Here is a 26,008-nt window from a genome sequence, read left to right as displayed (position 1 = left end):
GCGTGCGTCATCTCCAGCTGTTTGTTAGGACAGCCTAGAAGCACCCCACTAGCAATAAGCACACCTAGCACACACACCTTGGTTTCTAAATACCATTTCCCACCAGCAGGAAGCAGGGCTCCTGAAAGACATAGCTGATTTGGGGGCTGCAGCAGGGAAAGGACAAAATAAGCCTGGAAACTCCTGGCGCCAGAAAGAAAGGAAGTTCAGGTGAGGGCATGTCAAAAGGTCACAGACACCAATTCAAAGGCACTCCCCACGGTCAAGTGTACCCAACAAATGTAACATTAATATGACAGATTAAAACCCCTAGAATAGGGGAGTTCCCATTGCGGCACAGCAGAAACGAATCCCATTAGGAACCATGAGGTTGTGTGTTCAATCTCTGGCCTTGCTTCAGCGGGTTAAGGATCTGGCACGTGTCTCGGATCTGGCGTTGCTGTGGCTGTGGTGGAGGCCAGCAGCTGTCACTCCGATTCGACCCCTGGCCTGGGAACCTTCATGTGCCACAGGTGCGGCCCTAAAGAGCAAAAAACAAAAAAAACTAGAATAAAATAAGTATCTAGAAATCCATGCTGACATACAGAAATGAATACATGGGGGTGGGGGGAGCAAGAGTTCTTCCTTAAGAGCAAAATGCCAATGAACGTATGTAGACGGAAAGGGGGAAACGGAAAGCCACCGTCCGGCCACCACCATAGTTACTGTAGGTACGAATCTCCAATGGAGGCTAAAACTAGTGCAAGAAAGGACGGTGAGAAACAACACAGGTTCTTCAAGTATCTCCATCCAAAATACTAACTACAAAGAAAAAAACACAAATTTCAGGGAGTTCCTATTGCGGCTCAGTGGTAACAAGCCCAACTAGTATCCTTGAGGACGTGGGTTCAACCCCTGGCCCTGCCCAGTGGGTTAAGGATCTGGTGTTGCCGTGAGTTGCGGTGTAGGTCGCAGCTGTGGCTCTGATTGGACCCTTAGCCTGTGAACTTCCGTAGGCTGCGGGTGCAGCCCTAAGTGAAAAAACATTTTTTTTTAAACAAATGTTCTACCAGGAGAAATCTAGCAGGCCCACCAGTGGCGCCTCTTCTGGTGGTGCCCTCAGCACACAACATCAGCACTTCCGCAGGGTTCCTGCCAAAACGCTCACCCTGCCTTTAATCAGAAGGAAACAGCAAACAACCCAAACTGACAGGCATCCTACCGCATACCCAGATGGTATCTACCAGGGCCAGACTTAGAGAAACAAAGGCAGACTGAGAAACCGTGCAGACTGGAGATCAAGGTGACGAGGCACTGAAATGCAATGCAGAATCCTGGACCGGAAAACGGGAACATTCGAGCAGCCAACGTTTATCAGCCAGCTCACAGTACTGCTTCAAAGCCATTCATACTACGACTGCGTAACTTACACTCCTCATACTACACTACGATTGTGATTTATACTATGATTATACAGGCATTAATATTTCAAAAAAACTAGTTGAAGAGTATCCAGGAATTCTACTATTTTTCACAAATTTTTTGTAAGTCTGGCATTATTTCAAAACAAAAAGCTAAGAGTTCCCACTGCAGCTCAGCAGTAACCAACCTAACTAGCATCCACGCAGATGCAGGTGTGATTCCTGGCCTCGCTCAGTGGGTTAAAGATTTAGCACTGCCTGGTAGGCCGGCAACTGCAGCTCCAATTCGACCCCTAGCCTAGGAAATTCCATGTGCCACAGGTACAGCCATAAAAAGATTTAAAAAATTAAAAATTAAAAAATAACCTTTAACTTAAAATAAAAAAGACTTGTCTGATTTGAAAGTAAAATATGAAATTAGGAGTTCCTATTGTGGCTTAGCAGGTTAAGAACCCAACTAGTATCCACGAGGATGCGGGTTCGAGCCCTGGCCTTGTTCAGTGGGTTAAGGATCCGGTATTGCCATCAGCTGTGGTGTAGGTCACAGATGTGGCTCAGATCTGTAAGTACTGTGGCTGTGGTGTAGGCCGGCAGCTGCAGCTCCGATTCAACCCTAGCCTGGGAACCTCCATGTGCCACAGGTACAGCCCTAAAAAGACAGAAAATACAATAATTTTAATAAATGCTCGTTGTACACTACAAGATTTTCTCCACAAAGAGCCTGGGTTGGAAACATACAGAAAAAAGCCACTAGGAGTAAGTGTCCCCTCTCAACACAGCTTCTGTTTACCCGGCAGTGATGGGACAAGGCTGCTGAGAACCGCAGCTCGACCCCAGAGAAGCAGCAAGAGGACACACATGAAGGGCACCTGGCACCCAGCCTCCGGCCCAGGAGACCACGGGGATGGAGGGAGAGTTCTGACCAGCAGCTCCCAGGGCAGGGTGGAGCACGTGCCAGGTCCCTCAGTTCTACAAAAGCAGCAGCCCCCCAGATGCGTACCCAGACTATCATAAACTTCGTATGCTGGCCATCGTTCCGCTTTTTTCACGAAGGCAGTCCAGACACAGCACGATTCGGAGTCAAATTCTGCTTTCAGCTCATTCTAGCACACATCTGACCCTGCCCTCGCACACAAGCAAGGGGCGCTCCCGACTCAAGGCCCCTCGCGTCCAGCACGTGCAAGGAGAACCCGCGGCAGGCAGTCGGGAGGCCCCGGGAGATGCGCACTCTCAACACGGAGCTCGCACCTGCCCCTGCAGCTCCCAGGCCCTCAAGCAGGCGACAGTGGCACCTCGGCCCGCAAGGCACCATTTCGGCGACACCTTCCCCCATCTCATGTTCAGGAGGAAGGTGAAGGACGTGGAGTTCCCTTGCAGCGCGGCAGGTTAAGGATCCAGCATTGTCACTGCAGCAGCTCAGGTCCCTGCTGTGGGCACGGGTTCAATCCCTGGCCCGGGAACTTCTACACACTGCAGGGATACCTCCCCCCAAAAGAGGGTACAGGACAAAGCCTGACAAGCAGGGGGACCTGAGAGAACGAGAAGGGATATTACGGCCTAAGTGTCCGGAGACACCAGTCAGAGGGCTGAGCAACGGCCACACCCAAGGGACTCGCGCTCAAGAAAGCTCCAAGACCAGAGCAAGCACCAATACTGTCACCTGCCTCCAAACAGTCCGTCCAAAATTTCTCAAAATCATGTCATTAAGAAAAAACTTCAACTAGAAGGAAAACCACAAAAATATACTCCCTTTTTGTAAGATAAAACGAAACCTCCTTCCCCCACTTTCGACAGGCGAAAACAGACCAAAGACCAACATTACAGCAGCAATAACTTCACTACAAGAAAAGCAAAAGGGTAAAACCCAGAGCTGAGTCCATTACCTGAGCTGCTCCTCCGCCATCAGGGGTGTCGCTGCAAACGTCCGGTCCTCCCACGAGCCCGCCGTCCGCAGCAGCTACCGCACTCTCCTCCTGGACAGGCGCATCGACAGCCGGGCCCTTCCTCTTCGCCGTCTTTTTCTTCGAATGCGCACAGTCACCTTTTGTTTTTCGCTGTCGGAAGTGAGCAAGCTGCGCACAAAGGTAGAGAAGCGGCAGAGGCAGAGGTAGGCGAGGAAAAAGTAACAGAAGCACAGAGTCCACGAGCTCGTGGGGAACATGAGGCTCGGGCTGGCTCAGTCCGCTTGGCCACACCCGGCCAGACTCACGTCAACCAGTGGATCCCTGCCCCACAAACACTGCCTCCATTAGCATCTGCGACACCAGGATTTAAGCTCAGAAGGACATCCGAAGAATCTAACACTGAGGACTGCTAATGATGCCCACAGACAAAGGCACAGGGCTGGTTGGCAGAGAGCTGTTCTAGCCCCTGACAGTTTACAGGACAGTTTAAAAAGACATCTATTTTAAAAACTGACAGCTTCCTCAAGGCATGTTTAAGGTTTAAAACTACATAAAAGCTAAATCTCTCCCTTTTTGCCCCATTTTCCCCCAATCAGGGAAATATATAGCCTAGCCAAAACTTCCTTGCCATAGATTCTGAGACAAAGTACAGAAATAGCAAAAATTTAATTAAGCCAGGTCAATCTAACATCCTCCTTTATGGAATCAGATGTTCTATTTTTCATGACACAGCTCGCCAAAACACCAGGGACCTCCACAGAATGTCCCCACCAGAAGGCACACCTGGCTGTTCAGCCCCCGAAATCTGAGGGTTTTAGACACACGCCGTCTCCCACTAACACCTTACTCAAAAGGTATGGTGTCTAACATGAGCCTTTCACAGGGAGACAAGTTCCTTCAAATAATAACTGTGGTGATAAAAGCAAATGCATTTAACAAACATTTGTGTAAATGAGAAGAAACACACGATGTCACGGACACAGGAAAAGCATAAAAGGTCATTTACGTGAGAAAAACCGTCTCTCAGAACCAGCCCCAGATTCATTTATTTTGTGCCCAACTCCATCAGATCTAACCATCTGGGAGTTCTCTTCCTGAATCAGTCCCGGTCCCTGGCCTGTGGTCAGCCATGAGAGGCATCTGTTTCTTCTCCCAAGGATAAATCTCTTCACCATCAATGCTCCTTCAAGCAACATCCAGGCACATTTACAAACCCCGCCAAGCTCAGGGAAAACAGCAAGGACTGAATTCTGGCTCACTGCCACCTCCTTCATATTTGCCGGGCACGTGCAGAGGAAAAAAACAAAAGCAAAAAAAACCCCACTACAGCCACACTCTTCAGACCCCAGTCAGAAATCTCAGCTGCCCAGGAAGCCTGAACTGACCACCCTGTCCTCTGCCGTTCACCCTGCTGTCCCTGTCACCGTCTCACACCAGTCACTGGGTGTTACGAATGGGCCCTGCGGTTTCCTCAAGGGTAGGAACTAGCACTGATCACCTCCTACTGGCCAATCCATGTGAAGTTCCCAATGTCCAAGCACCTGACCCCAAACAGCAACTTCACAGGTCTTCGCCTAATACCTGTGAGCACTGCACAGAGGTTCCCGGGACAGCCAGAAGGGGAGGAGGGCGTCACAGCCAACGTGCCACGCTTTCTCCACTGCCTCTACGGCTGGGGTTTGGTCAGGACATAGCTTAATCCCTACCATATGACCCAAAATAGTGACTACCGGACTGTGCCGCCGTGGATGACAATTGTGACGCTAGGGCTGCAGTGAGTTCCTAGGGGCGTCCGCAGCCTAGGGTCATGACACTTCCCATGGGCTCTGTCCGGGCGTCTGGAGCCCCCAGGCCTGGCAGGGGGCGGGGGGGGGTGGGGCCGGACTCGGCAGAGCCCCATCGCCCTCACCTGCCCAGGACTGTCCAACTGGGCTCCAAGCAGCGAGGAGTCCCAGACTCTATGGGGCAGGTCAGCGGGAAGCATTTCAGAATGCAAACAGTCACGTGCTCAGGAACGCCAAAACTTTATCGCTAAAAGAATTGCACGATTCCGGGTAAAGCGACATCTGCACGTAGTTTTAACAGGATGGACGCTGAGCCGAGCCATAGAGGGAGAGCCTGTGTGCAGGGAGTCGCGGCCTCCAAGCCCTGCAGGAATCTAGGCGGGAACAGGGAACTGCACAGGGGCGAGCAGATGTGCACAGGTACTTAGGTTTGGTCACAGCCCGTCCCTGCACCACGGGCTCCGGGAGCGAGCGGCTTTCAGGGACGTCGCGTCTCAAGGACACCACGGTCTGTCGGCGCAGCGTCCTCTCCCGCCTCGCCCGTCAGCTGGCAGCTCCCGTGGGCTGGGGATCTGGGCTGGGACTCCCACGGCCCCGCCCCCGCCCCGCGCGGCCGCAGCCTTGCCAATCCCGGCGTGCCCCGCGCCTGACCTCCCCGCGAGGCGCCGCGCGTCCCCGGACGCTGATTGGCTACGGCGGCGGAGGGGGCGGGCCCGGGCAGAGGGCGGCGGATTCAAGATGGCGGCGGCCAAGGGGCGGTTTCCAGCCGAGTCGGCGGAAAGGGCAAGGGTACGGCGACGGCGGCCACAACCTGGCCGCATCGGCTCCTAGCAAAGGGCGGTGGCGGCACCTGAGCCTGCCGTGAGAAAGAGGAGCCCACGCCGGGGGCGCGGGGGGAGGAGGCGGTGCCATTTACCTTCGCTCTCCCGGCCTCCACCTTTCTGCGTCGCTGCTCTTGCTCATCTTCCATCTTCCTCTGATACGCTTCGCGGGTTGCCTAGAAGTGGCGGCGCCTATGGGCCGCCGCCTTCGCTCTATTTACACTCCCTCCCCCTCTCTTGGGCTCACCCTCCCCCCACGACAACTGTCACGCAGATGTGAGCCCGCCCTGCGCCCGGCCCCGCCCCTAGGCGTACACCCGGCCTGCGGCCAATCAGGGGCCGTATTCCTGCCCTCGCGCAGTGGCGCTCAGAGTGGCGCGCTCAGGAAGGCGTGGCCCAACGGAGCTACACGCCTGTGCCCGTCCCTCCGATTGGCGCGCGGTCAGCTCCCGCCTCTTCGGGCAGGACCAATGAACGGGGCGCGGCAGCTGGGCGCTCGCTATGATTGGTCGGTTTGAAGGGCCCCGCGCAAGTGGGCAGTGGGGCTCCTGCTCAGGCTGCCCCGGAGGCAGGTGCACGTCCCCGGGAGCCTAAGGCCGATGTGGGGGACCCCGCGCTGGGTTGCCTTCACGAGCTCCGAGACACACCCTGGGGGACCAGACCCGGCTGCCTGGATGCGCCAGGTTGGGGCTGCCCTTGAGGTTGGGGCCGGACCTCTAAGCGGCAGGACCCTCGTCTCCAGGTTTCCTTTCGCTGGCCGGGATGCTGGTCTTGTTCGTGTCAGGGTCTCAGACAGCCGACAATATCACTTGGCTCCGTTCCTTAGGCGTCCCTCTCTTGGGTCCCACTAGCGCCTGGACCCATGGAACCGTAGGCCGGGGGCACCCAGAGTTAATTCAGTCGGAATCGCGTCCAGGACACCCAAACCACAGAGCCGGAAGCTGCAAGGACAGGAAGCTACCGGTGGTGCTGCCACACCTGGACCTGTGAATTCTTCCCACTGGGGACACAGTGCCTCATTGGGGGCTCTAGTTTAATGTGTATACCCTCAGCTTGCAGCTTCTGGGTGGTGCAGTTCAAGGCTTGACCAGTGGGTCCCCGAGTCATGGGTCCACTCTGGGACCTCTGCCGTGAAGCAGTGCCCTGGGTCAAAGAGTGTTAGGAGGGTCCTTATGCGGTGGGAAACTGGAGAGAGGGTCAGGCTGAGGCCTTGCAGGCAGGAAAAGCAAACCCATACCCAGAATGCAAGTCTATTCCTGTTAGGACAGTTCCTGGAACCCAGTATAGAAGGGGCTCCATAGGGCCAACCTCCAGTTTTAAAGGACAGCATAATTGCACCCAGTTCTAGATCACAGTGGGAGAGAGCTGTTTCAGTGATAGGCACTCTTCTCTCCCATGAAGTTTTGCAGCCTTGAAATGTTTGGGCGGTTCATTGCAAGGGTATTGTAAATGATCATTAGAAGGAGTGTGCCCAGAGTTCCCGTTGCAGCCCAGCAGGTTACAGACCTGACTCGTATCCATGAGGATGCAGGTTCCAACAATGGCCCCACTCAGTGGGTTAAGGATCCAGCGTTGCCGTGAGCTGTGGTGTAGGTTGCTCAGATGCTGGTGTTGCCGTGGCTGTGGTATATAGGCTGGCAGCTGCAGCTCCCATTTGACCCCTAGCCTGGGAACTTCCTTATGCTTCAGGTGTGGCCCTAAAAAGCAAAACAACAACAAAGAAGGAATGTGCTGTACCTTCTGTTCAAATTTCTGTGACCCTAAAACTGCTCTAAAAAATAGTCTATTGGCGTTCCCGTCGTGGCACAGCAGAAACAAATCCGACTAGGAACCATGAGGTTGCAGGTTTGATCCCTGGCCTTGCTCAGTGGGTTAAGGATCTGGTGTTGCCGTGAGCTGTGGTGTAGGTCACAGATGTGGCTGGGATCCTGCATTTCTGTGGCTGTGGTGTAGGCCGGCGGCGGTAGCTCCAACTGGACCCCTAGCCTGGGAACCCCCATGTGCCATGGATTTGGCCCTAAAGAGAAAAAATAAACAAATAGAAAATTTTTAAAAGGAAACGTGATGTAATGTGGGTTATGAATGCATGGTCCGTGTGTGGGGTCGAAACCTCATGAAGTCGTTGTTTGTTCCTTAGCGTTATGCTCCGCTGAACCTGTTTTGCAGATAAGGAAGCATGTGAGATTTTTACTCCCAGCCTCAGTTTTGATTAACAATCAAGTGCTGTTAGTTAGTTAAGCTCTTTGGAAGCTGATAAGTGCTGATGGATTGACATGGACCCAAAGCATCTCACCTGCACCTCTTGTTAGTATAGAATGACTGCACCTGGGTAAGTGTTCCAGACACGTGTGGGCTGGGGCAGGGGACGGGGGGGCAGTGATGCTCTCACCAGCTGGTGATGTTCATCTAAATGAGGGGCAGGGGGAGTTGCAAACATGGGAAGAGACATGGGAAACCCCTAAGCACCTGTGCCTTGATTTCCCTACGCAAGACATGAAAACACCCATGAACTTGCCTCTGACTTGGATCTGGGTCTCTGTAGAGCTGGGCAGGATGCTGGCACTACAGGTGGAAGCCAGAGAGAAGACAGCACATGAAGCAAGACCAAGATGGGTGACTGTGCAGGGCTGTCCTTCGCCCACTCCTGTACCTTCGCTGCAGTTGGGTTGGATGCAGGCTGTGAGATGCACTGCTCATGACTGCGCTCCTCCACCGACGTGCTGTAGTGACACCTTGCTGACTCAAGTTCATCTTTCTTCTTCTGTGCAAATGTGCGAGTCTAAGCAACCATAACTTAAGCAAATCTTCAGGGAGCCCTGCAAACTCAACCACCTCCTGATTCAGACACACCACAGCCCTTTGTGTGGTGAGTGGAGTTTCCAGTCCTGGCTCACAGAACAGAGCAGTCTGAGCAGACATGAGGCGATGGGCTCATAAGACCAGGGGCCAGCAGACCACAGGAGCAGCCTTTCCAAGAGCAGCGAGAGACTCGAATGCGCCTGAATCTCTCGACCTTTACATGTTGCGTACAGCCAGAACGTTGTGGCAGCCCAGGTGCACTGTTTGTTGGCCACACTTCTTTGGCCGATGGCTTTCAAACTGTGTTCCCCTGGACCCCAGAATCATTTCCATGGCTATTCTAGATAGTCCGTAAACGCTGGTCGGACCCTAGTCAACTTTTTTTTTTTTTGCTTGTTCATTTTATTAGGTATAGTTGATTTACAATGTGCCATTTCTGCTGTACAGCAAAGTGACCCAGTCATACAAAAGTATGGACGGCCTGGGAGTTCCCATTGTGGCTCAGTGGGTTTCGAATCCAAATAGTATCCATGAGGATGAGGGTTCCATCCCTGGCCTCGCTCAGTGGGTTAAGAATCCGGCATAGGAGTTCCCGTCGTGGCGCAGTGGTTAACGAATCCGACTAGGAACCATGAGGTTGCGGGTTCAGTCCCTGCCCTTGCTCAGTGGGTTAACAATCCGGCGTTGCCGTGAGCTGTGGTGTAGGTCGCAGACGCAGCTCGGATCCCGCGTTGCTGTGGCTCTGGTGTAGGCCGGTGGCTACAGCTCCAATTTGACCCAATAGCCCGGGAACTTCCACGTGCTGCAGGTGCAGCCCAAAAGAACATATGTATGTACACATATGGACATACATATGGAACACTTCACAAACTTGTGTGTCATTCTCATACAGGGGCCGTGCTAATCTTCTCTGTATTGTTCCAATTTTAGTATATGTGCTGCCGAAGCAAGCACTTAATTTATTTCTAACAATTAAAAAGCTGTCTGGGAGTTCCCATGTGGCCTAGCTGTTAAGGATCTGGCATTGTCACTGCTGTGGTTCAGGTCACTGCCATAGTGCGGACATTTCCATATGCCATAGACGTGGCCAAAAAGAAAGAATTTAAAGAATTTAAAAATAAATAGCTGTCCAAATATGTAGATATTCACCCTCAAAAATGGAAACAGAACCCCCACTCCCTGTGTATGGACTGTGCATAGCTGCCTCCTCCAGGAGAGTGTAGTGTGGAAATGGAGAGAAAAATAATAGCTGTGCAGTGGAGAGACCGGACAGACACACCTGGGCCAGGCGAGCAGGTCAGTTTCCACAGGGTGGGTCCTCTGATGGCCCACACCCTGCCTGGGACCTGATGGGAAGGGCCCTTCCCCTCTGTGGTCTTCCTCCCAGAAACCCGTAACCCCGTAACCCCAGTCCACTCGTGAGGAACCACCAAACAAATCCCAGTTGTAGAAGGACAGCCCACAAAACAGCAAAGACCAGGGTGTTGATACAATGTGACACAAAACACAGAGGCAGTGCTCAAAACTGCCACCAGCCTCCAAAGCAAGAGGCGCCTCAGAAACATGATGACCAAGTGTTGTGTGGTGTCTTGGGTAGGATTCTGGAACAGACAGGGACATAGGCAAAATAATAAGGCGATCAAATGAAACATGGTCTTCAGCTAATGATAAGGTATCAATATGGGTTCATGAAGTGTAACAAATGGGTCACACGAACATAAAATGTGAATAACAGGAGTCCCCGCCACGGGGCACTGGGATCCATGACCTCTTGGGAGCACTGGAACACAGGTTCAACTCCAGGCCCAGCACCGTAGGTTAAGGATCCAACTGCGGCTTGGATCTGATCCCTGGCTGGGAACCCCATATGCCGTGGGGTGGCCAAGAGAGAAAAAAAAGTGAATAATAAGGGAGGCCGAGGGAGTTCCCGTCATGGCGCAGTGGTTAACGAGTCCGACTAGGAACCATGAGGTTTCGGATTCGTTCCCTGGCCTCGCTCAGTGGGTTAAGGATCCGGCGTTGCCGTGAGCTGTGGTGTAGGTTGCAGATGCGGCTCGGATCTGGTGTTGCGGTGGCTCTGGCGTAGGCTGGCAGCTACAGCTCCGATTCGACCCCTAGCCTGGGAACCTCCATATGCCGCGGGGGTGGCTCAAGAAAGGCAAAAAAAGACAAAAATATAAAAATTTTTAAAAAAAGGGAGGCCGAGTGTGTGGAGTAATAATAAGCGAGTAATAAGGAGCCTGAGTGTCTGTACTGAATTCTCAATTTTTCTGTAAATCTAAAACCATTCTAAAAGTAATTTTTTTAAACTAACCAACTCATACCTCCTGGGATGTGTATGGTTACCTCCTGGCCACCTTGAGTGGCTAAGTTAACTCATTTTTGTGCACACTCACACCTGTTTGAATCAGGACACATATAAAACAATAAACACAGAAGTGTTGAGGGGACTTTAGCCCAATTTGGGGCGTCCCAAGCAAGCTTCTGGCTCAGCTGCACTGACGAGGGCTGAGCACGCGGACGACTGCTCCTGCCCCAGCGGGACTGCTGTTACAGGCTCCGGGTTCAAATCTGTTAGACAGGCTGCACTGGCCGGGCTGCCGCACCCGTGCCTCTGAACCGGCAGGTCCTTGCAGGCGAAGAGCCACTCTCATCTGTGGCGGCCCTGCCCTCCCGCGAGCATCGTCTTTCATGAAAGGCACTCTGGCCAGCGGGTGGTCGCCCACTGAGGGCTGGCCTGGCTAGGGGTCACCCACTCCCAGGGGCCCCCACTCCCCAGCCACCAGGACCCCCCCAGCCCTTTCTGAGCATGGGTGCCAGCTGAGCAGTCCCAGTGCTGGAATCATATCTGCCGTAAGGGGTGGGGGCCCAGGGTGGCCCCACGTCCTGTGACATGCTGGCTTGGTGCCTGTGGGGTGGGTCCACCTTGAGCCCACACCCTGAAGCCCACAGGTACCTCATTGGCCAGCTCCCTGGTGCCACCCCTTTGCTACCCAGGGTTTCCTGAAATCTGCAGACAGGTAGTGCCTTGCCCCTGTCCTTAAGGAGTCCAGCCTTCAGCCCTGTCTGGCTGGAAGGATCCCTAGGAGGGGCCGGGGCTGGAGGCCTCCAGGAGGCCATAACCAACTCAGGGCGGCAGGTCCCCCGAGGAGCATGGGGAGAGATCCATGCCCCTCCCCCGGCCTACTCCTCTGGGTTCTGCCTGGGGTGGGGGGGGGGTCCAGACTGTCCTCCCCCAGGGCCATGCTCTACCCCTCTGGCCCCAACTGCTACCCACTTCTCCTTCCCAAGGAGGCCCACCTGGCCACACCTGGGGACCAGTGGTGTTTACAGGTAACCCTGCTTGGGCACCAGGCGAGCCTGGGAAGGACTCAGCAGAAACCTGGCAACCTGGGGCCTCCCCGAGTCTGTGGCACTTGGCAACCGCCACAGCTCTGGACACTCTGCCTGCGGCTGTGTCGCCACCCGTCCACTTGCTCTTCTCTGGGCCCGGAGGCTGGTCTCCAGGAGATAAACCGGCCCGGCGTGGGATCCTTTAGGGGCCCAGGCTTGGTGCCGCTTCTCTCTAGCTGAGTGGTTTTTCCTGAGGGCCCTGAGCCGGAAGTGGGGGTGGGCCTGCGGCGACCCCTCCCGCGGTCCCAGGATGCTGGACTCCTCAGTGGCAGATCAAATGACCCGACTGACCCTGAAACTCCTGGAGAAGGTAAGACAGCCGGGCACATGTGTTTTTGAAAGCTCGTTACAGCAGCACAGCTCTGGAAGGTTAGATTACACTTGTAACCCACCTGCTTCCAAGGTAAAACCTTTTTTAGTGTTTTTGTTTTGTTTGGACCCCGGCAGCACCCGCAGCATAAGGAGGTTCCCCTGCCAGGGGTCGTTTTGGAGCTGTAGCCACTGGCCTACACCACAGCCACAGCAACCCCAGATCCCAGCCGCGTCTGTTGCCGGGGTCCAGCCCCAGCAGCCAGGAGACGACGAACAGGAGGAGGGGCTAGAAACAGGCGCGGAAAGAATTGGAGCCAACTCCTCAGCTGCGTGCTGCAGATGCCCCAAGTTATTAAACGAAAAGCATCAGTTTTTATACCCTATCCCAATCGGGTTTCGTGTAAGATGTGACGTTAACATTTGATTTAAAGCCCTTTTGTTCCCTCCACCTGAGATACAAAAAAAAAGTTAAAACATGTTCCTTTCAACTTTAGATTTTCCTTCAAGATTACAAACTTAAAGTTTCACACCGTATTTTTCTTAAAAGGTCAACAACAGTAGCTATTCTATTCTATATTAAGAACAAAGCTTTAATAAGTAATAAACTATGATACCTAACATTCTTTAACTAAAGGCGTATGTAGTTAACAAAAATGCATGAAAGCCTTGGGCTCATGACATTCTTAAAACCACGATTTATTTGGCACCAGCAAGCTAAGCATTTAACCTATTGTGCTGATTTACGTAAGTTCCAAACCACCAATTCCAATAGAAAGGAGTATTACACCCAAAATTATCAAATGCCTCCACAAGGGATGAAAGTTACAGGTGACACTGTTATTTGATAAAAAAATATATCTATTATAGAAAATAGCAATTTATGGGCCAAACAACATTTTTCCCAGCCCCAAACTTCTTTTTAAGTAAAGGGACTGAAATCATAAGTTTCCCCTGTATACTCTCACAAAATAGGTGCCATAAATTGTTAGTCCAAAACAAAGGCTTTTTCCATTACATTGTTTAAATAACTTCACTCTGTTTTGGTTCAGGGGTTTTACGTACCCGGAGCAAATCCTTAGCTGTAAGAAAGCTGTGAATAGGAGATAGAAAAAGAAGGATAAACACAGAAAAATAGACTGTGGCTTTGCTTTCTTTACTGGAGCAGCCTTATGGCTCCCGACAGTCTGTGACCTACATCATAGCTCATGGCAATGCTGGATCCTTAACCCACTGAGCAAGGCCAGGGATCAAACCTGTGCCCTCATGGATTCTAGTCAGAGTTGTTTCTGCTGAGCCACGACGGGAACTCCCCTCCTGGAGGTTTTCGCCTCCTAATGAAGAGCTGTGGTGTCCTACTTTTTCTTCTTTGTGTTCGTACAACACCAAGTAGCTTCTTCTGATAGTTTCCATGCAGGGAGGCTGGTACACACTCACAGGCTGGAGCACATGCAGGCCCCGCTTGGAGCCTCCTGGCATGTTTAAGGGGAGACGGGCCCTGGCAGTGCAGGATCCACAGCCTCTGGCCCCGCCTGGGGTGAGCACCCTGCCTCGTGGCCCCGCAGCAGTGCCCCCCACCGCCGCCTCTCCTGCCTACTCTGTGCTGCGGCCGCCCTGCAGTCCTGCACCTGCCCAGGCCTGGCTGCTTGTGGGCTGCCCAGGAGGGGGCAATAGGGTCACCCCAGGACTGGCCCAGAACCTGGCTGCCTGGCCCAGGTCTCAGGGACAACAGTCAGGGCGGTCAGGGTGGCTGGGAGCGAGCTGGCCTCCTGGTCAAGCTCCTCCGAAAGCTGCCTGAAGGGGCCCGTGGGCTCCGGAGCAAGCCCTCAGGTTTCAAGGTGAAGCCAGTGTGCATCGTGTGGCAGTGTGGCTGCGGTCCCGCCCTGGCCGCCTGCCCCACAGCCTCCCACGTCCCCTGCTCCCAGTCCCTCCGTCGGGCGCCCCGTCCGGGCGGCTCACACCCAGCCTGTGCCTGGAGCCCATGTCTGCAGTGTGGTCTCTTTTCCTCCCAGAAACTGGAGCAAGAGCGTGAGGACATGGATGGGCATCCTGAGGACCCCCGCCTGGAGACGGGTACGAGTCCCGCCTCCGGCTACAGCAAGACTCTCCTCAAGGCTTCTTTGCTTTCAGAGTGGGAAGGGGTGGAAAGTCACTCTACTGTGTCTGTAACACACATACGCGCACACCCAGCTCGCCTCACCTCCAGTCTGCTTGCCTACGAGGGCACGTGAATCCTTCTCGTTTTGCAGACGAGGCGATGGGGGCCCGGGTTAGATCAGACGTGGCCACATCCTCATCAGACCACATTGCCCTGAGCTTGCTCTGGGGCGGGGGTTGTTTGGGACCCAACCCATCCAGGCGGGCCTGTGCATCTGTGGGCGCCCAGACCTGACGCCTCGGTGGTCGGTGACCTGCCTGGCGGTCAGTTGCTCAGGCCATAGGGACCAGAGGTGAGTGGACAGTGGGGCCAGGTGCTGGGAGACACTACTTGTTCCCTACTACTCAGCATAGCCCCTTGGGCCGTGGGGTCCCAGGCAGAGCCCAGGGCCCAAATCCTGGCATAAAATCCCCGCTCACCTGACCAAGGGCAAGAGTGCAGAACATGGAAGAGTACAAATGGGCCATGGAGTGGGGGCTCCTGGGGGGACTCCTGATGGGGGGGACTGGGAACTCCTGATGGGGGGACTGGGGACTCTGGCATCCCCAGGTCTGGGAGGTGGGGGCGGGCCTGCCGCACCCAGAGGAAAGGAGCCCAGGGACCAGCAGACCCCTTCCAGACCCTTTTTCCAGGAGAGGCATGCACGCAAGGACGCTGCAGAGGGCGCTCCCCGAGGCTTGGTGACCTGGCCAGCCTCCGCGCAGCTTGGCTTGGCTCCAGTCCTGAGCCCTAAGAGGGCCTCCTCTCCCTTTCACCTGTCCAGCAGAGCCTACACTGCCTTCTGGCACAGGTGCAGCAGCAATCCACACTGCGTGCCTTCTGGCTCCTTTCCAGGAATAAGACAGTCCATTGGACAGACCCCAACTCAAAGACTGAGCTTCCTGAACGCCCCCCCCCCCATTGCCCACATAATCCCCACAGGGCGCCCGAGCTCTGTCCCCTGGCTCGTCCCTCCTTCTCTGGGGACAGGTGGGGCGGGAGAGGCTGGGGTGTTGGGAGGAGGTCTCGGTGCTGAGCCCTGAAGCCCGTGCTGCCCTCCAGGAACCGAGGACGGGCCGGAGGCTGCCCTGTGCAGCGCCCTGCGGAGGAGGAAGGATCTTCTGCAGAGACTCTGGGTAGGTCGCGCGGCCAAGGGGGCCTGGGCGGAGCTCTCCACGGCCGACCTGCACTGACACTGCGGGCTGCTCCGGGCAGGCATGGGCTCCTGCTTCTGCTGCTGGGACTTGAGGGTGGACACTGAAGGCCCGAGAGCAGCTGAGGGACGTCCCGGGGAGAGGAGGCGCGCCTGCTTCCTGTAGGCTGGCCCTGACCAGATCGAATCTGTCTGCTGCTCATGGCTGACCAAATCCATGCTCACCAATGTCTGTAGGAAGGAAAGGTGCCAGCATCTGGGAGGCAGGGGACGCAGCGTCCTCCCGCACCGGTTTCGAGATCCTGCCCAGCCACGAAAGCTTTTAAAGGGAACAGGGGAGTGTTGTCAATTAACCTCTGAGATTGGGGATGGGGGCTCGGAGTTGTCCCCTCCCGCCAGGGCTTGTCCACTCCTGCTTTGCTCCCCTGGAGGCCTCTGGGTCACAGGGATTTTCAGGAGGTGCCTGAAGGGGAGGCTGGGGAAAAGAGCTGGTCGCCCGTTAAGGGCTGACTTTTCACTTCTACTTCTTTGATCTGCAGACAGAACAAGCTAGGCAGGGTACCTTGGGATCACCAGACCTGAAAGTGGCTTGTGCAGAGATGAGCAGAGCCTGGGACCCGGTTTAGTTACAATAGAGCTTTGCTCCAGTGACAGGAAAGGGGGCTTCCTGCTGTGGGCGGTTTCCTGCAGAGAGCTGCTAACAGGGGGTAATTTAGCTGAAGAAACCTGGTTTGGTGGCACCTGATCAAAGGTGGAAATGCCACGGGAAGGTCCATGAAGGGAGAGTCCGAGATGCCCCAGCTTCATCCAACGCGGGCTCACGGGCAGCAGGAAAGACCCAGCAAAGGGGCGCCTTTGGGTTCAAGCGGTAGTTGTGATGGGCACACTGCTTGGGGGCGAAGGGGACATGGCGTGCTGGCGAGAGCACGTTCCCTCCGTCGGCTGGGAAAAAGTCGGTTTTGGTCAATGTCTCACGTGTGCACCACGGGAAGCGCCTTCCGGCTCTGCCTCCAGGGCCAGGCTCCAATTCCAGAAAGGCTGTGCCGTGAGCCCCCTGGGGCAGGGGGTGGCAGCGGGGAGCGGAGCACGCCAGAGACAGGCCGTCCTGGGGCCACCCGCACGCAGAGGCCACAACCTCGTGCCCCGAGAGCCCCGGACACGCGCCCCCCCCCAACCAGTCGGGCCCTGCTGTGGCCTTGCAGGAGCAACACCTCCTGGAAGAGGTCTCCCGGGCCCAGGCCTGGAGGGGGGTCGACAGAGGAGCCCGCGGGTCAGCGCCGCCCGCAGAAGTGCCGCCCGTGGGGGTCTCCCCGCCCCCGCCCCCGCTGGACCCGCCTCGGCTCCTCCAACACGCGGTAAGTCTTCCTCGCCGGGAGCCGCGTGCGCGGTGGGGAGGGTGCCCTGTCCCAGAGCCCTCTGGCTTAAGTAGGGCGGTCCCTCCTCTGACCGAGGGGGGACGTGCCCCGCGGGGACTTCTGTGTCTCCTCCCTTCAGGCCTCACAGGCTCCCCGAGCCCTGGCTGCGGGCGGGGGCCGTCCTGTCTGCGCCTTAGGGTGAGAGGCTGGGGTCCCCGCTCCGCCGCCGCCTGACCTTTGCACCAGGAGTAGAACTATGAGGGGTTCGGTGTCAGGAGGGCCCGAATCTGGGGAGAAGGGGGTCGACTCTTCCAAAACTTCATAACGACCCACCCCCCCGGGGGGGGGGGACGGGAACTTGGCCCCCAAGCCCAGGGCGGAGTTTAGAAGGTGGAAGATGCCCCACTTGTGAGAGCTGCGCCACTGAATTCGGCTTTCCGGGAGCTCTGACCGCGGGAAGCCAAGGGCTCGCGCCGGCGGCCCCTTTCCAGCGAGAGGAGCCGGCCCAGCCGAGGCCGCGCGGCCGGTCCGCGGCGCGAAGGAGGCCGCCGGGCGGGGCTCGTGGCCCGGGAGGATTAGGCGGTAACCTCCGCCTCGCGGGCTCTACCTTGTTGGGCGTTGATTTCAACCGGGCAGAAGCCCCAGGCCGTTTCCGTGCCGAGTGCCCGCAGCGTCTACTGGGCAGAGCGCGTGGAAGAGGCTGCGCTCGGCCCGAAGCCGGCAAGCGCCCGGCCGGGGCTCCGCAGCCAGACCCCAGGCCCGGCTTTCTCACGTCCGGAGGCCAGACGTCGCGGCTGCAGGTGCCGGCCACCCGGAGCCCGCGGGTCCTCTGGCGCGGAGTCGGAGGGCGCCGGCCCCGCCACCTCCTTCACCTTTGTCGCCGCCTCTCGGTCACTTCGGAGGGTAGGGCTCCAACACAGGAAGCTGAGGGGCAGCGCGCCTGCCCTCAGTGACACCCGGACTCGAGCGTGTGCCGGTCCAGCCCGCCTGCCTGCCCGCCGGCTCTCTCCCCTCGAGGCCCCAGTGGGCGGCGGGCGTGGCGGCGGGCGCCGTAGACCCCGGGTCTGCAGGGCACACGGGGTCACGGGTCACCCCGGCTCTTCCAGGCCCCCGCGGCCCCCGCCACCATCATCCAGCAGGTGCCTCAGCCGCCGCTCCTCGCGCAGACGCCCGCTCCACAGGCCTCCCGCAGCCCGCGCGCGGGGAGCATCAAGGAAGGTAAGCGTCCCTCGGGAACGTTAAAGGTTCTCTACCCAAAGGAAAAATACCTTCCTAAGCAGGGGAGTCACTGAGGGCCAGGTTTTAGCCACTCAGCTGAAACCAACATGAAAATAATTTGCTTGAAAATGTCCTTACGGATGGTTACTTCCCGAGGGCAGAAAACTAATTAAAGAACCCTGCACTCGCTGACAGAACTGGGCTGCGACCCCGTCACCCGGTATTGGCTACACGAAAGCCTCGGCCAAACCACTTCTTCACTTTGAATGACTTTTCAATACTTACATTTTATTTATTGGGAGTTCCCCTCGTGGTACCGTGGAAACAAATCTGACTAGGAACCATGAGGTTGCAGGTTCGATCCCTGGCCTTGCTCAGTGGGTTAAGGATCTGGTGTTGCTGTGGCTGTGGCGTAGGCCGGTGGCTACCCCTAGCCTAGGAACCTCCATATGCCTCGGGAGCAGCCCTAGAAAAAGGCAAAAAGACAAAAAACAAACAAAAAACCAAATTTTATTTATTTATTCATTTACTTGTTTATGGCCGTACCTTCGGCATGTGGAAGTTCTCTGGCCAGTGCTGAGACCTCTGCCACACAGAGGCAAGCCGGAAAATCAATCAGCTGCCCCACAGCGGGAACTTCTGCAGTTGGATTCTTAACCCACTGCACGCGGTGGGAACTCCCTAAATACTTGAGTTTTTAAGCAGCTTTTTGGAGGAAGTCCCTGGTGTCTCCGTGGGTTAGGGATCCAGCATTGCCACTGCCGTAACTTGGGTTCGATCCCTGGCTAGCGAAATTCCTTATGCCATGGGCATGTCCAAAAATAAAGAAATGAAACAGCTGTATTGAGGTGACATAGAATGACCTGCACATTGCTGAAGTGTGCGGCCTGATAGTTTTGATACCGGGCACACCTGTGAGGGCATGGCTAAACCAGGGCAGTGAACACAGCCCTCCTCCTGGCCCATTTCCCCTCCCCCCACCTCCCGCAAGCAGGCACCAGGTGGCTGCGCACACCGTGGCCCATGCAAAGATGGCCTGGAGGGCTTTTGTCACCACCCTCCTTGGTTTTTCCAGATGAACTTGAGTGACCATCAGACTCCAGGGTGCACCCAGCACACCCTGCGCATGCGTGCAGGCACGCCTTAAAAGAGAAAAAATGAAATTAAAATCGTTGGTAAAAATCAAACAGTAAGTAGCTAGCTATTCAGTAAAGTAAAATCACGTTCCTTATCCCACTTCTTAAACCAAAACAAATTCCACCTGGATCAAATTTTTTTTTTTTTTTTTTTTTTGCTTTCCGGGGCCACACTTAAGGCATGTGGAAGTTCCCAGGCTAGGGCTCAAATCAAAATTACAGCTGCTGGCCTGCGCCACAGCCACAGAAACATGGGGCCTGAGCCACGTCTGCGACCTACACCACAGCTCACAGCAATGCTGGATCCCTGACCCGCTGAGCAAGGCCGAGGATTGAACCCACATCCTCATGGATACTAGTTGGATTCATTTCCGCTGAGCCACAACAGGACCTCCCTGGATCAAATATTTAAATGTAAAAATATGAAATCCCAAAAGTCCTATCACGACCTCTTTGTTGGTGAACTTCTCTCCTTGTCAGTTCTACCTTCTAGAAAAACTTCACGGAAAGGGACACTGTGTAGCTTCACATGGTAAGTGCACTGAATTCACTCACCCTCGAGCATCTCAGGCCACCCCTCCGGAGCCCCCTCCGTCACGTCATCTGGGAACGAGTGTTTTACGAGTTCCTGCAGAACAGACGCTCGAAGCTCCCACAGTGTTCACTTTCTTTTTATTTCCCTTATCCATCAACACTAGTTTTGCTGGATATTCGGGTCTAGATTTATAGGTATTTTCTCTCAGCACTTTCTAAGGACCCTTGGGTGACATGGGGACTATCCAGATTGTCCAAGATAAGCTCCCCATCTCAAGATCCTTTTTTGAAAATTTAATTAATTTTAAAAACTGTGGGAGTTCCCTGTGGCTCAGCAGGTGAAGGATCAGGCATTGTCACTGCTGTGGTGCGGGTTCAGTCCCTGGCCTGGGAACTTCCACATGCCACAGGTGCAGCCAAAAACAATTTTGGTAAAAAAAAAAAAAAAAAGGTAGCGTAAAGTTTCACCATCTTAACCACGTTTGAACAGTGTTAACTATGTTCACCTCGTCGTGCAGCCCATCTTTAGACGTTTTCGTCCTGTGCAACCGAGGCTCTGGGTCCCTGAACCGCTCCCGCCATTCACGTTCTCTCTTTCCGATTCTGACGATTCTGACCGGCCTACATGCCTCACGAGTGGAGTCACTGGAGTTGTGCTGTGTCTGGCTGAGACATCTTCAAGGTTCATCCATGCTGTAGCCTGAGTCCACGCCTCATTCCTCCCCCCCCCCCACTTTTTAGGGCCCTACCTGCAGCACATGGAGGTTCCCAGGCCAGGGGTCTAATCGGAGCTGTAGCCGCTGGCCTACGCCAGAGCCACAGCAACTCGGGATCCGGGCTGTGTCTGCAGCCTACACCACAGCTCACGGCAACGCCAGATCCTTCACCCACTGAGGTGTTTTCAGAGATTTTCACCTTCACCAACCTGGTGGGCGTGTCAGGGTAGCTCTTTCTGGTTTTAATGTGCATTTTACCTTTTCGTATATCTTTTGGCACCTGAATCCCCTTTTTTGGTGAAGTGTCCAAGCATTTTGGCCATTTTTGTTTCAGGTTTTCTGCCACTCATATTGATTTCTAGGAATTCTTTACACATTCTGAAGTGGATCCTTTGTGATGGATGCATTGCAAACATCAAATCCTTTTTGTGGCCCTTCCACTGCCTGCAGGTGCCTTTGGAGGAACAGAAGTTCTTAATTTTACCTTTTTTTTTTTTTTTTTTTGCTTTTTAGGGCCAAACCCACGGCACTTGGAGGTTCCCGGGCTAGGGGTTGATTTGGAGCTACGGCCGCCAGCCTACACCACAGCCACAGCAACGCGGGATCTGAGCCACCTCTACAACCTACACCACAGCTCACGGCAACGCCGGATCCTTAACCCACTGAGCGAGGCCAGGGATCGATCCCGCAACCTTGTGGTTCCTAGTCGGATTCCATTCTGCTGCACCACAGTGGGAACTTCCAGAAATTCTTAATTTCAATGAAGTTCTGTTCTTTCGGCTTTTTCCTTATGGTGCCTTTTGTGTCTTGTTTCAGGCGTCTTTACCCCGTCAAGGTCATTGTTCTGTATTTTCCTCTGTGGCCCTGTTTCCCTTCCACACTTAGATCTGTGATCCACCAGGAATAGGCTTGTGTGTGTTGCCAGTTGGGGATGGACATTACTTTTGGCTGTGGACTGGAGACCGTGTGCCCTCTGCACTGTCACGTGCCCTCTGCCGTGACGTCACAGCACACCCCCTCCTATCGACTAATCTTTTTTCGCTCTATTCTCCTCGGGGGGCGGGGGGGGGGGGAAGAGTCCCGCGGGGGGCTGACCGGGGAAGCCGCCCTCTCGGGCTCCCTGTGGGCCCACGTGGGTCACCTCAACTCTTTGTCCCAGAGGGGCTGCAGACACAGCTTCTGCACTGGTGCCTGGCTCCCCGGCCCTGTGCCAGAATCTGTCAGGCTGGGCTCCAGAGAGACAGGGTGTGTGATACAGAGAGAAAGATGCATGTTGGGGACCGGACTGCACGGCGCCGGCGCCGGGAGAGCTGCCGTCTGAGCAGGAAGGCCCCCCCCGCCCACCCCGAACAGCAGCCTTGGCCCCGGGCTGCCTTCCACCTTCCTTCGTGGGGGCTGACGGCCTGGAGGGCCTCATTCCCAGGGCCCAGTTGCTGTGGAAAGGAGCAGTGTTTGCCTCACACTGACAAAAATTACTATTTCCTGGTATCTGGGGTTGGTGAATATATGGCTTCCTGGGGCTGCAAGAAAGGACTGCAGGTGGGGGCGCTTAGAGCCAGAGAGCTGTGTGCTTCCCCAGTCCAAAATCAAGGTGTCCCAGGACCCTGCTCCCCTGAGGCCCCAGCTGACAGTCCTTCCTGCCCCTCAGCTCCTGGGGCTCCGGGGTCCCTCCAGCCTCTGCCCTCCTCTGTCTTCCCTGCCTCAAAGCTCCCTCTGCCTCTGGCTCATGGAGACATTGGCTCACTTGGGTGACCTCACCTCCAGATCCTTATCACATCTGCAGGGCCCTTTTTTCCAAGTCAGACCGTGTTCAGAGGTCCTGGGGGTTAGGACATGGACACTGTTGGGCCACCATGTGGCCCAGTGGAGCCAAGGACTCCAGGAACGTGAAGGCTCCACTGGGCACCTGCAGACCCGCGGACTCTGCCAGCTCGGGACGCACCGCGTCTGCTCCCCTGGAGCTTTGTCCCAGGAGCGCTGGGTCCTCAGCTGTCTGAGTGACCCCCCTGCCCCCACCGGGCGCTCTCCCTCCAGACATGGTGGAGATGATGCTGATGCAGAACGCGCAGGTGCACCAGATCCTCATGCAGCACCTGATGCTCAGAGCCCTGCCCCCGCCAGCGCTCGCGCCCGCCCCCCTGCACCTCACCCGACAGGTAGGCAGAGGAGACCCCCAGACCAAGACAGAGGACCTGGTGGCTTTTCTTCCAGGGACCTGTGCATCTGTGCAGGTCTCCGGGTCTGTGCCCTGAAGCCTCCCAGTGCTCCTGGGTCCCGCCCCAGTGGAAGAGCGGGCTGTGCAGTTCAGGGCCCAGGAAGCTGCCTCCTGGGGCCGGTGGAGCTCTGCTGGAGCCTAGCCCTCCCCTGCCCATCACAGCTCTGACTCCGGCCCCAGCCTCAGTCAGGACCGTGTGAGGGGGAGGGGCCCAGGGTCCCTGCTGAAACGTCCCCGGGTGTGTTTCCTGCCCAGGACCCGCCGTGGGCCCGCCCCACTGTCCCGAGAGCTGAGAGGCAGAAGCGGCCCTCCGTGCATCACCACCACCACTACGCACCCCTAGTCCCACCGCAGGCCGGGCCGGGGCCAGGCTGCCCCGTGGGTTACTCCATGTGGCCCCCGGTGGTCTCCGCCACTGGCTTCCTGCCCACCATGCGGCACATGGCTGGCCCCTCAGCGGCTGCTCTCAGCACGTAAGTCCTGGCCGGACTCCAGGCCAGTGTCCTGGGCCTGCAGGGCGGGAGGACCCTGGGGCCGCGGTAAGGCCGGTAGCCTGCAGCCGGGACTGTGGCAGGGCCTTGCCAGCTCCGAAGGGGCTGGGGGCACCTGGCGCTTGCGTCCTGGTCGCCACGGCTGAGTGAGGACCCCACACCGAGCTCCCGGGGAGCCTCGTGTCATTGGTCCCCCCATCAGGGGTGGCCCTGGGAGCATCCGCTGTAAGCAGGGCTTCGAGGGGCCCCATGCCGCGAGCCAGACACGGGCAGCACGGCGCCCCAAGGCATCTCCCTTCCCCTCAGGGTGGTGTCTGACGGTGTCCTGCCCGCACCTGCTCCGGGTCTGTGACCTCCACAGCTGGGCTCAGGTGAGCAGCAGGCCTGTCTCCCCAGGGGTGTGGGCAGAAAGCCAGGCAGCGGCCCGGCAGTGAGGTCTGGATGCGGGGCTGTGAGGATCAGCAGACACAGAGCTCACGGGGAAGATGGCTCAGGACCAGGAGAGAGAAGACCCCTAGATTTAGCCCCATAAAGCGTCTATGTCTCCAGGAGACACCGGACAGTTGCAGCGTGGTGCCTGAGGGCCGGGGGAGGGCTCAGGGAAGGCCATTTTTAGGTGTCGGGCGTGTTCTCACTGGCCCCTTTGGGGATACCTGGGCCCCCCCAGGCTTGTGAGCAGGGGCCTGTCCCTGTCTGCATCCTTGGACTCTCACCGTTGCCTGGACGTCAGAGGAAGCACGACGACCTTGAGCTCCCTTGGGCCGGCCGTGCCTGGACGACAAGAGAGCCAGGGGCCCGGCCTGGCACGTCCCAGCAGCCTCCTGTCTCCTTATTTGTACAGCTAAACAGCTGGCTCGTGTCCTGTTTTTATGGTGACCTTTCCAACATAATCGCTAATGCAACAGAGGGGGACACTTGATAGACGCTGACTGCCCTTGGCCGGCCTGGTGAACCAGCGAACGGTTTCGCCCGCCTGCTGGGCTGGGAAGCCCAGCTTTTCCCTCCTGTGGGTCCCCGACCAGACCATTCCACTTCTGCCACCAACTGTGCAGAGATTTCCGCACGAGCAATCCTCTGTGGCCCCAGCTGGGCCTGACACTGTCGCCATGGGGCTTGAGGGCTCAGCCCCAGGACTGTCCTCAGAGCAGATCCAGTCGCCCTCTGGGCGGTGCCCTTGCTTCCTGTGCGGTGCTGGGGCCCCTCCCGCAGGCAGACCCACCGTCCACTCCTCTTCTGGCGCTTTCCTCCTCTGGGAGCCCCAGGGTTCTGTCCCGGCCTATCCTTCTCACGAGACCAGCCCTACCCAGGAGCCCAGGCACCTGACGCTCGCTCCCAGTGCTCTGACCTCCGGGAGCTCAAGAGGGCAGAGGCCAGTGGGCCTGCTTTCCGTCCTCGCGCCTGCCTGCTGGGCCAGCAAGGACGAAGGAAACGCCTCCCCGTGCCCAGGAGAGTCGGGTGCCCTGAGAAACTGGCAAGGTGCCCCTGGGGGTCCCGCCCCCCGCGGCGGTGGTCGCGTGGGCTTCCGCAGACCAGGAAGCCTGTTTGGCTTGCTGTCCTGAGACTCCGTGGAGCGGTGCCTCTGTGGGCGCCTGCAGAGTTCAGGACAGGGCTGGTCATCAGAGGAGCCAACGGTGTGATGAGAGGCGTGTTATCTCTCAGGCCCGCGCCCGACCTCAGGGAGCAGGGAGGCGCTGAAGTCGGTCCGTCACCAACGGCCGATGACTTCATCAGCAGATGCCTGGTGACAGGACCTCCACGACCAGCCCTGGGAGGCCGGGCTGGCGACCACTTCGGGGAGGGGCCATGCCCAGCTCTCAGCTCCCGTGTCGGGGACCCTCCCAGACCTCGCCCTGTCATCTTCGTCTGCATCCTTCCTGATAAAGCTGTGTTCCCCTGAGTTCTGTGGGCCACTCCAGCAGATTATAGAACCAGGGAAGGGGCCGTGGGCACCTGAATTCCAGTCAACTGGACGGCTGGGACCCTGTCTCGAGTGAGGGCAGTTTTGAGGGCTTGAGTCTTGGTTTGCGCTCACCCGGACAGTCAGCGGCGGAAGCGGTGTGAGCAGAGAAAGTTTTCTCCCAACGGCTGTGCCCCGGGCCCTGGAGGGGGTCCTGCTGACCTGGCCACTCTAACGTGCCTCCAGGGCGTCTCAGCCCCAGGAGCTGAACGCGCCCAGCTTGGTGAAGCGCGCCAGCTCCTGGAGCAGGAACAGCCTGTGGGATGAACCAGAAGCACAGCAGCCCCACGGCCATGGCAGATGGCAGGGCTGCTGGTGGACCCTGCTTCTCCCAGGCTCAGGTCAGGACACGTGCTCATATTCTCCACTAAAACACAGTGGTTTCCTTAACAAATGCAGAAACACCCCTGAACTAAAGAACCAGTAGACAGTGGCCGTAAGACATGGACAGCTGCCCTTCTGGGGAGGGAAGGCCAATGAAGACAGGGCACTGGTGCAGGAGGAATGCAGGCCGGCCCGGAGCGCGGACACCCACAAGGGGAGGGTTGGGGCACCCCTGGGGAGCTGGGAGCTGGCAAGGTCAGGCCCTGGGGGCACTGCTGTGGGCTGTGGCGGGGTGGAGGGGAGGGAGGCTGGCTCAGCCCTTGGGCAGCATTCACAGGCATCTCTCTAAAGGCTGGACCTCC

General features: G+C 56.6%; 2 protein-coding genes and 1 non-coding gene across 9 annotated transcripts in view; 1 reads left to right on the top strand and 2 right to left on the bottom strand.

Moving 5' to 3' along the window:
- The window catches only part of PCNT (pericentrin), a 104,877-nt gene extending 98,704 nt beyond the window's left edge, over positions 1 to 6,173 (bottom strand). For 5 of the 7 annotated variants that reach the window (XM_047798547.1, XM_047798581.1, XM_047798588.1 and 2 more), the window contains exons 1-2: positions 6,005 to 6,171; positions 3,284 to 3,472 (exon numbers count right to left, since the gene is read on the bottom strand). In XM_047798547.1, the coding sequence (XP_047654503.1) occupies positions 3,284 to 3,472; positions 6,005 to 6,058 (243 nt within the window). In that variant the 5' untranslated portion in view covers positions 6,059 to 6,171. Of the gene's footprint in view, positions 1 to 3,283; positions 3,473 to 6,004 lie in introns of all 7 variants that reach the window. The other 2 variants (XM_047798573.1, XM_047798596.1) reach the window with 2 other exon arrangements.
- A 3,382-nt stretch (positions 6,174 to 9,555) lies between these two features.
- On the bottom strand, positions 9,556 to 9,662 carry LOC125113857 (U6 spliceosomal RNA). The gene has a single exon (XR_007131618.1). It is a non-coding gene; the product is annotated as a U6 spliceosomal RNA (small nuclear RNA).
- A 1,898-nt stretch (positions 9,663 to 11,560) lies between these two features.
- C1H21orf58 (chromosome 1 C21orf58 homolog) lies at positions 11,561 to 25,262 on the top strand. The gene is made up of 9 exons (XM_047798532.1): positions 11,561 to 12,411; positions 14,423 to 14,483; positions 15,610 to 15,683; positions 16,903 to 17,055; positions 18,162 to 18,273; positions 22,694 to 22,815; positions 23,130 to 23,347; positions 23,672 to 23,736; positions 24,033 to 25,262. The coding sequence occupies exons 1-8, from the start codon at positions 12,352 to 12,354 to the stop codon at positions 23,715 to 23,717; spliced, it is 846 nt and encodes a 281-aa protein (XP_047654488.1). The 5' UTR covers positions 11,561 to 12,351; the 3' UTR covers positions 23,718 to 23,736; positions 24,033 to 25,262.
- Positions 25,263 to 26,008: the final 746 nt, after the last annotated feature.

Source organism: Phacochoerus africanus, chromosome 1, assembly GCF_016906955.1.
Source record: "Phacochoerus africanus isolate WHEZ1 chromosome 1, ROS_Pafr_v1, whole genome shotgun sequence".
NCBI lineage: Eukaryota > Metazoa > Chordata > Mammalia > Artiodactyla > Suidae > Phacochoerus > Phacochoerus africanus.
This window is presented reverse-complemented; position numbering and strand designations above follow the sequence as displayed.

Excerpts from the sequence above, each read along its gene's own strand:
- C1H21orf58 (XM_047798532.1), top strand. The coding sequence starts at position 12,352 with ATGCTGGACTCCTCAGTGGCAGATCAAATGACCCGACTGACCCTGAAA. Across the intron at positions 12,412-14,422 it reads CCCTGAAACTCCTGGAGAAG|AAACTGGAGCAAGAGCGTGA; the intron begins GTAAGACAGCCG and ends TTTTCCTCCCAG. Across the intron at positions 17,056-18,161 it reads CTCGGCTCCTCCAACACGCG|GCCCCCGCGGCCCCCGCCAC; the intron begins GTAAGTCTTCCT and ends CGGCTCTTCCAG.